The 13,110-nt window shown below is 36.8% G+C and overlaps 1 protein-coding gene across 1 annotated transcript in view; it reads right to left on the reverse strand.

The window, feature by feature from the left end:
- INTU (inturned planar cell polarity protein) overlaps positions 1-13,110 on the reverse strand; it is an 88,957-nt gene that overhangs the window by 9,401 nt on the left and 66,446 nt on the right. The window contains exons 9-13 of the mRNA XM_011978237.1: positions 9,066-9,119; positions 4,843-4,905; positions 3,315-3,536; positions 2,176-2,658; positions 486-583 (exon numbers count right to left, since the gene is read on the reverse strand). Of these exons, the coding sequence (XP_011833627.1) occupies positions 486-583; positions 2,176-2,658; positions 3,315-3,536; positions 4,843-4,905; positions 9,066-9,119 (920 nt within the window). The remainder of the gene's footprint in view (positions 1-485; positions 584-2,175; positions 2,659-3,314; positions 3,537-4,842; positions 4,906-9,065; positions 9,120-13,110) is intronic.

The following is a 13,110-nucleotide window of genomic DNA, read 5'->3' on the forward strand; positions in this document are numbered from 1 at the left end:
TGGGAGGCCGAGGCGGGCGGATCACAAGGTCAGGAGATTGAGACTATCCTGGCTAACACGGTGAAACCCTGTCTCTACTAAAGATACAAAAAATTAGCCGGGCGTGGTGGCGGGCACCTGTATTCTCCCAGCTACTCGGGAGACTGAGGCAGGAGAAATGGCAGAAACCCAGGAGGTGGAGCTTGCAGTGAGCCGAGATCGCGCCACTGCACTCCAGCCTGGGCGACAGAGCAAGACTTCTTCTCAAAAAAAAAAAAAAAAAAGGAAATATTACTTTGTGTGTTTTTTCTCTCTTACAATACTAATATGGTAATTTTCCTAAATGTGTAATGAAATATTAAGGAAATACCACAGATCTTACCTTTAATATGTAAGATATATCAAAATTACATTTGTTGAGTAAAATACATGTTATAGAATTGTACTTTCTCACTGTAAAACTTCCTAAAAGAGTTTAAGTGAATAAGAAGAAGAAAGTTGCTTACTTCACTGTATTATATATTTCTAATTCTTTTTCTGGAAGGTCCTTTTTCAAGTTTCCCAAATGAAATGGGTTTGGAAGAGTAGACTTCTTTTTAGTGACCTGAAAAATACAGTTAAGTAGATTGGTTTATATCTAAGATTGGAACCATATAGCAGAAACAATTTAAAAATTAAACATCCTTCTAAGAGAACTACTTACCACTTGCAATGCTTCTTTTAAGTATTTTTGATGCTAACTTGTACCTCTTGGCTTATCCATGGCTGACAGGGATCCCAGGGTCATGTCCTGGGAGGGCATGATGGTGTTCCCTGAAAACCTCCTACCAGAGCCATTACCAAGTTTGTATGTATGCATACTTGTCTCCCTCCCTAGACTCTGCACTCCTCAAAGTCAGGGGCAGTGTCTTACTCATCTCTGTATCTCCTTTGTGTAGTATGGCCCTTGGCACTTAGTAGGTATTCAATCAACATTTGTTGAATGGCTGAATCTTAAAGGTTAACTCAATTTCTCTGAGGAGCTATTCATGGCTTGGTAATTCTTTAGTCTGTCCAAATCCTTTTAGACTATTTCCTACCAATTTCATCAACTGGGATAACAGGTATGGTACTGATGTGAGTACTTCCAAATACACCCCACTTAGGGGTCCAAAAGTATTCTACTGTTTGGTATGAGGAGATTGCATCTGGTTATTTATGCCATGCTACTAGTATCTCATATTTTATTTGTGCTCCTTCTCAGACTCCTCATCTGGTATCACCTCCATCTACCCAAATGACAAGTTTCAAAAGTGTTTTGAAAGATGACAGCATCACTAGAATAAGTACAAAGCCTCCCAGGATGAATGTTTTGATAATCATTTGGATATTTTATGGTATTTTCATGGGAAAAAATCAGGAAAAATGATCTGAAAAATGAACACCCTCTTTAGAGTCAACTTTAAAATCTTTAAGTATTACAAAGGCTCAGACTTTAAAATCTATAAAAATAGGATAATACACATATACACAGACACATACACACACACATACACACATTTAGGGTTCTGATTCTCTTTGCTGAACATTTCATTGGCTATTTAGTCAGATCAGCCCCCAACAGGCCCCACAGCTTGGATGCTCTCTGTTGTCATTGCAAATAGGAAAGAGATGAACACGGAAATTGAAATTAAAGCTTTCCTATTTCTAAGTACTGTTAAACAGATATGGATGTCAAGGAACTCTTGTCTTATTACTTGATATTTCTCTCTCTCTCTCTTTTTTTTTTTTTTGAGACAGAGTCTCACTCTGTCACCCAGGCTGGAGTGACAAATCATGCAGTGGCACAATCTCAGATCATTGCAACCTCTGCCTCCTGGGTTTAAGCAATTCTTGTGCCTCAGCCTCCCGATGTATCTGGGATCACAGGTGTGCACCACCATGCCTGGCAATTTTTTTGTAATTTTATTAGAGGCTAGGTTTTGCCACGTTGGCCAGGCTGGTATCGAACTCCTGGCCTCTAGCAATCTGCCATGCCTGGCCTGATATTTCTTTTTCTTTTTGGTTCAAAATCATTGGTTTGCCAGCAATGATTGAAATAACCACCATGTCAAATGAAGAATGGTATGCCACTAAAAAAACTGTCTTGCAATTATAAAACAAGGACTAGAGAGACAACTTAGCTCCCAGAATGTACACACTTGAATGAGTACACACCTTAAGCAAGGTCCCCCTTTCTTCTAAACCATCAGAGCCCTGAGATTCTCTTTGCTTCCGTACTGCATCCGGTGTAGTATGGGGGCTAAAGCCATCATCTTCTCCACCTTCACAACCATTGTCAGATCCTCCACTGCTACGGGAAGGACTGGGCTTACGTGTCTTTAAGGAATAGTCACCAAAAAGGGTTCTTCTGCATGTTGGAGAAGTTGCTACTTTGGAAGTACCTTGTAGCCTACTGAGAATAGGGGAAGTGGTCAAGCTATCTGTTTTTTCACGTGATCCAGTAAGGAACCAATCAGCACAAGACAAACAGGGGGTTGGAGAAGATGCTAGCCGTTCATCTATGCGAGAATCTACTCCATTCAGCTGGTGAAGAGTTGTTTTGACCTGATCCACATATATACAGTCTGGTCCAGGACTCCCAATAGCTTTGGATGCACAACCTCCAGCTTCTAATAGTACACATAGCATATAATGTTTCTATAGGGAAAAAATACAAATGTAGGTTTAGCTACCATGAAAATATTTACATAAAATGTGCATGTATAAATTTATAAATATTGAAGATATAGAGGCATATGGCATAATCATGTGATGATTATTAAAAATTCCTCCCTCATCTTTCCTTTTTGGTTATTATCAATGCTTCCTGATCCCAGCTGAAAACAATCTTACACTGCCTTATCTTGATATACCATCAAACCACTTCTTTTGAGACACAGAATTCCCTAAGATAGCTGTCAAGAGCCTCAGTTACTGGAAGTCCTTTCATCTGCAATTGCACATTTATTCTGTTTCTGATTCTATATTCTTTTCATGCCTCCCTCCATCTCCAAAACAAGCCAATGGAAAAAACCACTATAGAAAGGGGAACAAAAGACTTTAGAAACCTGCTAAAATCTTTTCTTAGATTTTATTAATATTTGTCCATGAGTATTAAATGGATGAGGCATGTAACATTTCCTTGAATACTGGTATTAGACAAACTAATAATCTTACATAAGCATGTTTGTTTGTGTATTTATTTAGACAGTTAATAGATACCTACCTACCACTACATCCCTCAATCCCAGCCGAAAAGAAAAAAAGAAAAGAAAAGAAGAAAAATCCCAAGAAAGAAGCTGAGGTAAACTTACCAAGCCAACAACTAGCAAAAAATATCTTCCTTCAGGTTCCGGAAAGACTTCAGCGCTTGAGTCTGCCAAAGGTCGGAGGTGATACTGAGGAAACACTTCTCTCCATATTATCAACTGACCAACTCTTTGTTTTGCTGCTAAAGGCAGCAGGCAATAGTGGCGACAGTATACGGCAATATCAATAAGATCATCCTTGGGTAAATGATTGCATATCAAATAACCCTTGAATTTAACCACAAAGAGCAAAAGTCTACCAGTGATATAAAGCAATAGTCCCATAATATATTTCTAAGAGTTTTATAAACACTTCTTCACTTGATTTAGAATATTCTAGTTTCAAATGGTGTAAATGAAGATATAGTAGATGTTTTCTTTTTTTTTTTTTCTTGAGGTCAAAGTAGAGCTCAAATGATAATTTAAGGTCTACCAACAGGCAGACTTAAGCACAAAGCAAGATCACCTCTGCACAGTATAGCTTCAGTATTTGGCAAAATTAGAAAAGAACTGAATTCTGATAATGGAAAGTCAAGAAGCAGGGGTCATGACAGAGACTTTTCACTGTGCACCCTTCCCTATGGCTTCTTTGTTAGATATGTTTTACATTGTGTTTAAAAATCCTTTTTTAAAAATAAAAGTACTTAAATTCATTTGATGCTTTATTTGCTTTACATGAACATGAACTAAATGTTATATAAGATTTATTTAAAAGATGTAGGTTACTTTTCTTTTTTTTTTGAGACAGAGTCTCACCCTGTCACCCAGGCTGGAGTGCAGTGGCGTGAACTCAGCTCACTGCAGCTTCTGCTTCCCGGGTTCATGCCATTCTCCTGCCTCAGCCTCCTGAGTAGCTGGGATTATAGGCACGCACCACCATGCCCAGCTAATTTTTGCATTTTTAGTAAAGACAAGGTTTCACCATGTTAGACATGCTGATCTTGAACTCCTGACCTCTGATGATCCACCTCCCTCGGTCCCCCAAAGTGATGGAATTACAGGTGTCAGCCACCGTGCCCAGTCAACTTTTCAACACAGGATAAAAAATACACTCTTTCAAAAGGAAATCCAGAAAAATATTTTTCTCTCTTACAAACTTGGTCCTTTGAGTATTGTTTCTCCTGTGCACATTTGTAAATACTTTATAAATGCTTTAGAATGCAATGAAACCATAAATATTTATTATATTTACAAATATGTAGATGCAAATCTTGTTTTAAGGTCTTAATCTGGTCAGGCATGGTAGGTCACGCCTGTAATCCCAGCACTTTGGGAGGCCAAGGCAGGAGGATTGCTTGAGCCTCGGAATTGCTTAAGCCCAGAAATTGGATGTTGCAGTGAGCTATGACTGTACCCTGCGCTCTAGCCTAGGTGGCAGAGCGAGACCCTGTCTCTAAAGTGAGAAAGATCTTAATCTTATGGTACCTACATTTAAAAGAAAAGAGATAAATGTATTTTTCATGTTTGTAAAATTTTTGACAATTTAGGTCTGTTTATACAATGCTGGACATTTAGACTTCCAGCTTCAACTTACCTTGTAAAATAGAGAAGACCCCAAAATTGTATACAGCCGCCTCATGTCATAGTAATCCTCAGACTGGGGGAAAAATTCATAGTGGATTTTATATTTTTATTTTTTTGTGATAAAAATTCCAATTAAGCTATAATAGTTAAAATGAAAATTATATTCTTTAGTAACTAAACTTTTCATAGTGTCATCTTTAGAAATCAATATACTAGAGTATTAGGATGAAATATAATATGTATATGTTTATTTCACTGAGAACAACCTTATTTTTTATTCTTTTAAGATGCTTGATTAGAGACATTAAGAACATAAAATCTGTTACTCTATGAGGGATTTCTTACAACATACCTTTTTAGGACAAAAAACTTTTACTCTACATCATCTACAGTATCCAATATTACCATATGCTATTTTTGAAAGCACTAATTGATGCAACCTATTTGCAAGCTACTGAGTGGTATGTAAAAAAAATTAAGTATACATACCCTTTGAATAATTCTACTTCTAGAAATCTACAGGAATACTCAAGCAGTGGAATCATGATTTTTATATAAAAAGCTAGCAGTTGGATTATTTGTAATATGGAAAAATCAGAGATAACATGATATTCAACAATAGAGGAATGGCCAGCAAAACTAGATATACCACAGAATATCACATATATGTTAAAAAAAATACGATTGATCTATATGAGCAGGCATAAAAGGTTTCAGATACACTGCTCAGTAAAGAATGCAAGCTGCAGAACAAAATATACACTATCATCTGATTTCTGTTAAAAATAGCATCCCCACCAACTATATACATGTGTGTTGGTTTGTGTGTGGGAATGTATGTATATGGAAAAAGGTCTGGAAGGATACATTCCAATCCATAAGAGCAGTTACACCTGGGGATGGAAGTGAGAGAAAGGGATAAGCGAAGGTATTTGCTTTTAATAACCATGCTTAGAGCTTCACCCTGTACACAGCTATTACTTTTATAAGCCTTTTTTCTTCTTAAAAAACCCAATGAAACCTAAAGAAAACTAAAAACTGGAAATAACACAGCCATTTCTCAGTCAGGGGATGGATAAACAAATTGTGATACATGTATATGATGGAATACTACTATTCAGCAATATTAAGTACTGAACTGCCTGCACAGTAGCAGGAATGAATCTTAAATCCATTATGCTAAGTTAAAGCCAGACACAAAAATTACCTACTGTATGATTATTTATTTATTTACATTCTCAAGACACATGTGGAGTGTCTGGTTTATTCAAAGGGGCTGTCAGAGGCCCGACCACGGAGCAGGAACCAAATAGTTGGCAGCAATGGGGCTGAACAGGGCAGGGATGCCCAGGTACAAGAAGGGGGGTGTGCTGAGCAACCAGAGCAGCATTACGGCCAGGTTGTGCAGGATGACTCACTTTATATGACATCCTGGAAAAGGCAACTCATGGGGACAGAACACAGATCAGTGATTGCCAGAGGTTGGGGGTATAGAGAGGGGTTGACTATAAAGGGGAAAGAAGAATTTACTGAATGTAAATTATACCTTAATAATAATTTTTAAAAACTAAGGAAAACACAGCATTAGGATTAAATCTTTAATTTCACCAAAAAGTATAGAATAGATCCTTATTTTCATATTTTTTAAATTAAGGCAAAATTCAATGTGAAGTGTTCTGTGAGTTTTGACAAATGCATATAGCTATGTAAGCACCACCAAAATCGAAATGTAGAACAGTTCAGTTCCCTCAGCACCTCCCTAAACCAACTTTTTTTCTGAGTAGTAGTCCATTCCTGGATATACCAGAATTTGTTCTGGTATTCACACCTGCTGATGGACAGTTAAGTTATTTGAGTTGTTTCCACTTTTTGGCTATTACAAATAAAGTTATTTTGTATACAGGTCTTATATTACATATGCTTTCAGTTCTCTTAGTTTAAAAAGACAGGAACAGACTGGTTGAATTATACGGTAGGTATATGTTTAGGTTATTAAGAAATTGCCAAACTGTCTTCCAAAGTAGTTGTACCATTTTACATTCTCAATTTATCCATTTTTTCTTTTATGAATTGTGGTTTTTTTTGTTTGTTTGTTTTGTTTTTACTGTATCTAGGAATCCCAATAGATTATCTTTAACCATAGAAAATATTGTTAATTCCACTGCTCATTAAAATAGTGTTCTATAAAGGCAGGAATTAGATTTTTAAATTAAACACTGGATGTAAGTTCCAAAAATCAGATATTTTAATATTTTAGTTCTGAACTGCTCCTAATGGTTAATATCCATCTAAACATTTTCCATTACTCAAAAAATTATGAGCCATAAGAGTTTACCATGCCTAAATTTCTATTGTTTTTACAGACAAAACACCCTTCCATTTGTTTAGGGTATTTGTTAAGACTCAGTTACCCCTTCAAGTTAACATTCTCCTCCCAATTTCACTGGCAATCTTCTTGAGAATAATCCACACCTTATGGCTTTTACTTCCCTTACTTCCCATTTACTTTGTAAAAGAACTTTTATTACTGAGAATTTTAGCGTATACAAAAAGGGAATTGTATAATTAGTTCCTGTATAGCCATCACCACCCAGGTTTAACTATGACCAGTCCATGGCTCATCTTGTTTCACCTGTATCATCATCTTCCCTTCCTCCTGCTGAATTATTTCAAAACCAATACCAGATATTATATCATTTCATCTGTAAACACTTCAGAATGTATGTATAAAACAGAAGGAATTTAAAAATACATATAATCATAATACCAATATCACAATATAAAGAATTATTTTCATCTAATACCCAGTCATTTGTGCTTACATTTCCTTGAATGTATGAGACTCATGAATAGATTCAGCCTCATCTATGAGATTCGTTGTCTCATAGATGTTTTTAAAACTTTGTTTGAATTAGGATCTACGAAAGGACATATATACACTTGGTTGATAATATTCAGTCTCTTGTAACTGAGTTCTCTCTCAACTTCTCTCCCTTCTCCCCAACTTCAGACCACCCTTTTCTAATTTATTTGGAGAAGAAACTGTCCTGCAGTATTTGCCAGTCTGGATTTTGCTGACTGAAACCCCTCTTCCCCAAATGGGGTCATTTAACATGCCCCCTTTTCAATGGTATTTCCTATAAATTAGTAGTTAGATCTTGAGGCCTCATCAAGCATATTTTATAGGTGGTCTGTGTGCTTCCATCAGGAACAACATATTATCTGTTGCTTTTCTGTTTGTGATATTAATAGCTGTTGATGACCATTGCCTAGATCCATTAATTCATTGAGGGACTGCAAAATGGTGATATTCCAATTCTGTGTCTTTCTTGACATTTCAGTTAGACTACTTTCATAAAAAGAAGCTCTCCTTCACCTCCGTTTGGTAACCTTGACATATGGTTTAGACAGGAAAGGCAGGATAAATGTCTGAGTTTTCTTCATGTAACAGTTTTCACAAAAACAAGTTGATGCCCTCATATTCTCCAAAGTTGACTAGCAAGTTTCTTTTTTTTTGTTTTTAGTATCTTTATGCACTTATGAACTTATACATATCTGATGTGTTGCAATCTGTTGTAGGTATTTCCTTATAGATGTTCAACAGGGAGCCTCTTCAAGTTGTCTCATGACAATTTGAGCTCTACCATAACCCTATTAATTTTTGGAAAGCCTTCTGAATTTCTGATACGACAAGACGTTCTCAGACTTATCTTGTACATTTTCAGCCCCAAGTTTGAATGAGCCAATTCTTGAGGAATCCTGGTTCCTTTTGGTGAGAAATGTTATTTATACACCATGGCCTGGGTATTAATGGTACTTATCATTACTGCGACGGTCACTATTGCTAGGCCTTTTCATTGGACATAGCTAGGAAATACAATAATTAAAATATTAAAAACCATATTGAGACTTCCAATTTAAGTACAGCTCTACAGGGTTCTTATTTAACTTAATCAGTATTACATCTATATTTGTTTTCCTCAAAAACTTAGTTCTTAGTGACACCAGTGTAATTAATCATTTTTAATCCCATAATATACATTGTGTAACAACTATTTCAACTGAGTAGAAAATCCTAAGGCAAGAAAATGGATTTTGTCACAGTCAAAACAGAGGACTAATGTGTATTTCAAGATTATTATATATCCACTTGGTAAATATTTAGAATAATGACTGGTATACAAAACAAGAATTCAACATTGAGCCTTTTGTAAAACTTACTCCTTCTCTTACCAGTTCTGCAAAATCTGCAGCCTCCAAGTCACTTAATGCCATGTCTAATTCCATCTATGTTAAAAAAAAAAAAGAGAAAGTAACATAAGCATTTGACTCATATTAGTTACTTTTTTAGTAATGGCCATATAAAAAGTGCTTAATTACTACTTGAAAATTGAGTATCTTTCTCCTTTGTGTTACTTAAGAAATGTCTCAAAATGGAACATAATGTTTTTAAGCTTTGCAATTATAAAAGTTTACTTATTTAACATATTGTTTTTAAGCTTTGCAAACATAAAACAACTTACTCATTTAACATAGCATATTTCAACTAAATCTCAATAACTGCAAAATGGTCTTCAGCATATATTCAATGCATAGTAAATTTATGAGCTTCAAAAGTTGCTTTCCAGTTTTAAGTTAGAAATTAATTTAACCCTTTTGATTTCACAGAAGAAAATGAAAATCAGTCTTAAGGTAGCCAACTTATTTTGAGTTGTTCTTGTTTCTCCATTTTTTGTATATTACTCAACGGTTGGATTCTTGAAAAATATCAACAGTCTTCCCTGTCTTTCTCCTGGACACAATGTTTTGCATTCAAGGGTTGTCAATCTTTATTCCTAGATTAAAACACAAAGGCAAGTGTTCCTCTGGAATCTGGCACAGTTCAACTATCCCAGAGAGTTATCAGAAAAAAAATCTCTTACTTAGGATTTGGGTTTTGTTTTTATGGAAATTGCCTGAGCTCTGTCATGTATCACCTTTGTTCTTCTTTGAAGCATTCCAAATTTAAAAACAGAATAAATTTAATCTGAAGTTTAATCTGTAATACAAATACATATATAAATCAAAACTATTGGCAATTGAATTTTATAGCATACATGCTATTTGTGAATAAGAACCCCCCCTTTTTTTTTGAGATGGAATCTCGCTCTGTCGCCCTGGCTGGTGTGCAGTGGTGCAATCTCAGCTCACTGCCACATGATCTCACTCATATGTGGAACGTAAAAAAGCTGATACACAGTAATCAAGACATCGTATTATTGGTGAAAGAACAGATAAATATATCAATGGAACACAGAGTCCACAAATACACCCACATAAATACTGTCAACTGATCTCTGACAAAGGAACAAATACAATGTAAAAAGGAAAAATGGTCTTTTCAACAAATGGTGCTAGAACAGCTGGGCACCCATATAAAAAATATCAATCTAGACACACACCATACACCCTACACAAAAATTAACTCTAAGTGGACCATATGTCTAAATGTAAAATGCTAAACTATAAAATTCCTAGAAAATTTAGATGACATTGGGTCTGACACTAACTTTTTAGATACAACACCAAAACCACAATCCATGAAACTGATAAGCTAGACTTCATTAAACTAAAAACTATTGCTCTGCAAAATACGATGTCAATAGAATAAGATGAGCCGCAGACTGGGAGAAAATATTTGAAAAAGACACATCTGATAAAGAACCATTATCTAAAATATACAGAGACCTCTTAAAACTCCACAATAAGAACACATACAAAAAAATTTAAAAATGGTTGAGAATAGGATTAAGATGGCAGATAGGAGGCAAGACTAGTTTGCAACTCTTGCTCGAATGGACAGGGCTGCATGTGGACATTCACATCGTGAACTTTTGCTCCAAGAACTATGGCAGAAACATACCAGGAAAGCTGAGAAAATCCGTAGACCCTTTGAAGGAACTGGATCACTGCTGCAGGCTCCCTGAGATGCTGAAAAACTATGAGTCTGCTTGCTTTCTCAATGGGGAGGCTCCTGGTCTGGGGCAAGTTCTAAGCCCTGGTCACTGGCTGCCTAGAAATAGACCCGGTGCTGTTGAGGGGGCATGGTGGGAGTGAGACTGGCTTTTAGGACTGCAGGCTGTGTGGGAGAGGGGTAAGGCCCGTGACTGCCGGTTTTCCCCTACTTCCCTGGTGACCTGTATTACTCAGCAGAGGCAGCCATAATCCCCCCTAGGAATACAACTCCATTGGACTGGGAACTGCACCTCCATCCCCCACAGCAGCTGCGGCAAGCCCTGCCCAAGAAGAGTTGAAGCTCAGACAATAACAAGCTCGGGCCTATCCCTGTCTCCACCTAGTAGTATTTCTCTACCTACCCTGGTAGCCAAAGACAAAGGTCATAATCTCTTGGGAGCTCTATGGCTCTGCCCACTGCCTGAGAAACCTGCATACTTAACCAGGTGTCCCTAGGGCAAGTTTACATCCTCCCTAGATGACTGCAGCTGATGCACTCTTGAAAGTGCCACCTCCTGACTGGAGGCCAACACAAAACCAGTGCACTAAACAAAGACACAACCAGGGACACCTTACAGAGTCCACTTCACTCCACTGCTACCTGCATTGGAGCAGGTGCTGATATCCACGGCTGCAAGACCTGAAGATGGATCACATCACAGGACTCTTTGCAGACACTTCCCAGTACCAGCCTGGAGCCCGGTAGCTCTGCTGGGTGGCTAGACCAAGAAGAGCAAAAACCATCACTACAGTTCAACTCTCAGGAAGCTCCATTCCTAGGGGAAGGGGGAGAACACCACATCAAGGGATCATCCCATGGGACAAAAGAATCTGAATAGCAGCCCACGAATCCCAGATCTTCACTCTGACATAGTCTACCCAAATGAGAAGGAACCAGAAAAACAATTCTGGTAATATGAGAAAACAAGGTTTTTTTTTTTTAACACCTTCAGAAGATCATACCAGCTCACCAACAATAGATCTAAACCAAGATGAAATCTCTGAATTGCCAGAAAAAGAATTCAGAAGGTCAATTATTAAGCTAATCAAGGAGGCACCAGAGAAACATGAAGTCCAGCTTAAAGAAATGAAAAACATTATATGGGATATGAAAGGAAAATTCTTCAGTGAAACAGATAGCATAAATAAAAAACAGTCACAACTTTTGGAAATCAAGGACACACTTTGAGAAATACAAAATATACTGGAAACTCTCATAACAGAATCAAACAAGCAGAAGAAAGAACTTCAGAGCTTGAAGAAAAGGCTTTTGAATTAACCCAATCCATCAAACACAAAGAAAAAGGAATTAAAAAAAAAAATGAACAAAGCCTCCAAGAAGTTGGGGACTATGTTAAACGTCCAAACCTAAGAATAATCGGTGTTCCTGAGGAAGAAGAGAAATCTAAAAGTTTGGAAAACATACTTGAGGGAATTAATTGAGGAGAATTTCCCCAGCCTTGCTAGAGATCTAAACATCCAAATACATGAAGCTCAAAGAACACCTGCGAAATTCATCACAAAAAGATCATCACCTAGGCACATAGTGATCAAGTTATCTAAAGTCAAGACAAAGGAAAAATCTTAAGAGCTGTAAGAAAAAAGCATCACGTAACCTATAAAGGAAAACCTATCATATTAACAGCAGAAACACAAAAAACTAGAAGGGATTGGGGTCCTATTTTTAGATGCTTTAAACAAAACTATTATCAGCCAAGAATTTTGTATCCAGTGAAACGAAGCTTCGTAAATGAAGAAAAGATATAGTCTTTTCCAGATACACAAATGCTTAAAGAACTCGAGATGATTCAAAGACTTAAACAAATCTAAGACGTGAAACCACAAAGATGCTAGAAGATAACATTGGAAAAACCCTTCTAGACATTGGCTTGGGCAAAGGCTTCATGACCAAGAACCCAAAAGCAAATGCAACAAAAACAAAGATAAATAGATGGGACTTAATTAAACTAAAAAGTTTCTGAATAGCAAAATAAATAATCAGCAGAGTTAACACCCCACAGAGTGGGAGAAAATCTTCACAATCTATACATCTGACAAAGGACTAATATCCAGAATCTGTAAGGAACTCATATCAGCAAGAAAAAAACAATCCCATCAAAAAGTGGGCTGAGGAGATGAACAGACAGTTCTCAAAAGAAGATATACAAATGGCTAACCAGCATATGGAAAAATGATCAACATCATTAACGATCAGAGAAATGCAAATCAAAACCACAATGCGATACCACCTCACTCCTGCAACAATGGCCATAATAAAAAAAAA

Source organism: Mandrillus leucophaeus, unplaced genomic scaffold (genome assembly GCF_000951045.1).
Source record: "Mandrillus leucophaeus isolate KB7577 unplaced genomic scaffold, Mleu.le_1.0 Scaffold191, whole genome shotgun sequence".
In the NCBI taxonomy this organism is placed as follows: domain Eukaryota; kingdom Metazoa; phylum Chordata; class Mammalia; order Primates; family Cercopithecidae; genus Mandrillus; species Mandrillus leucophaeus.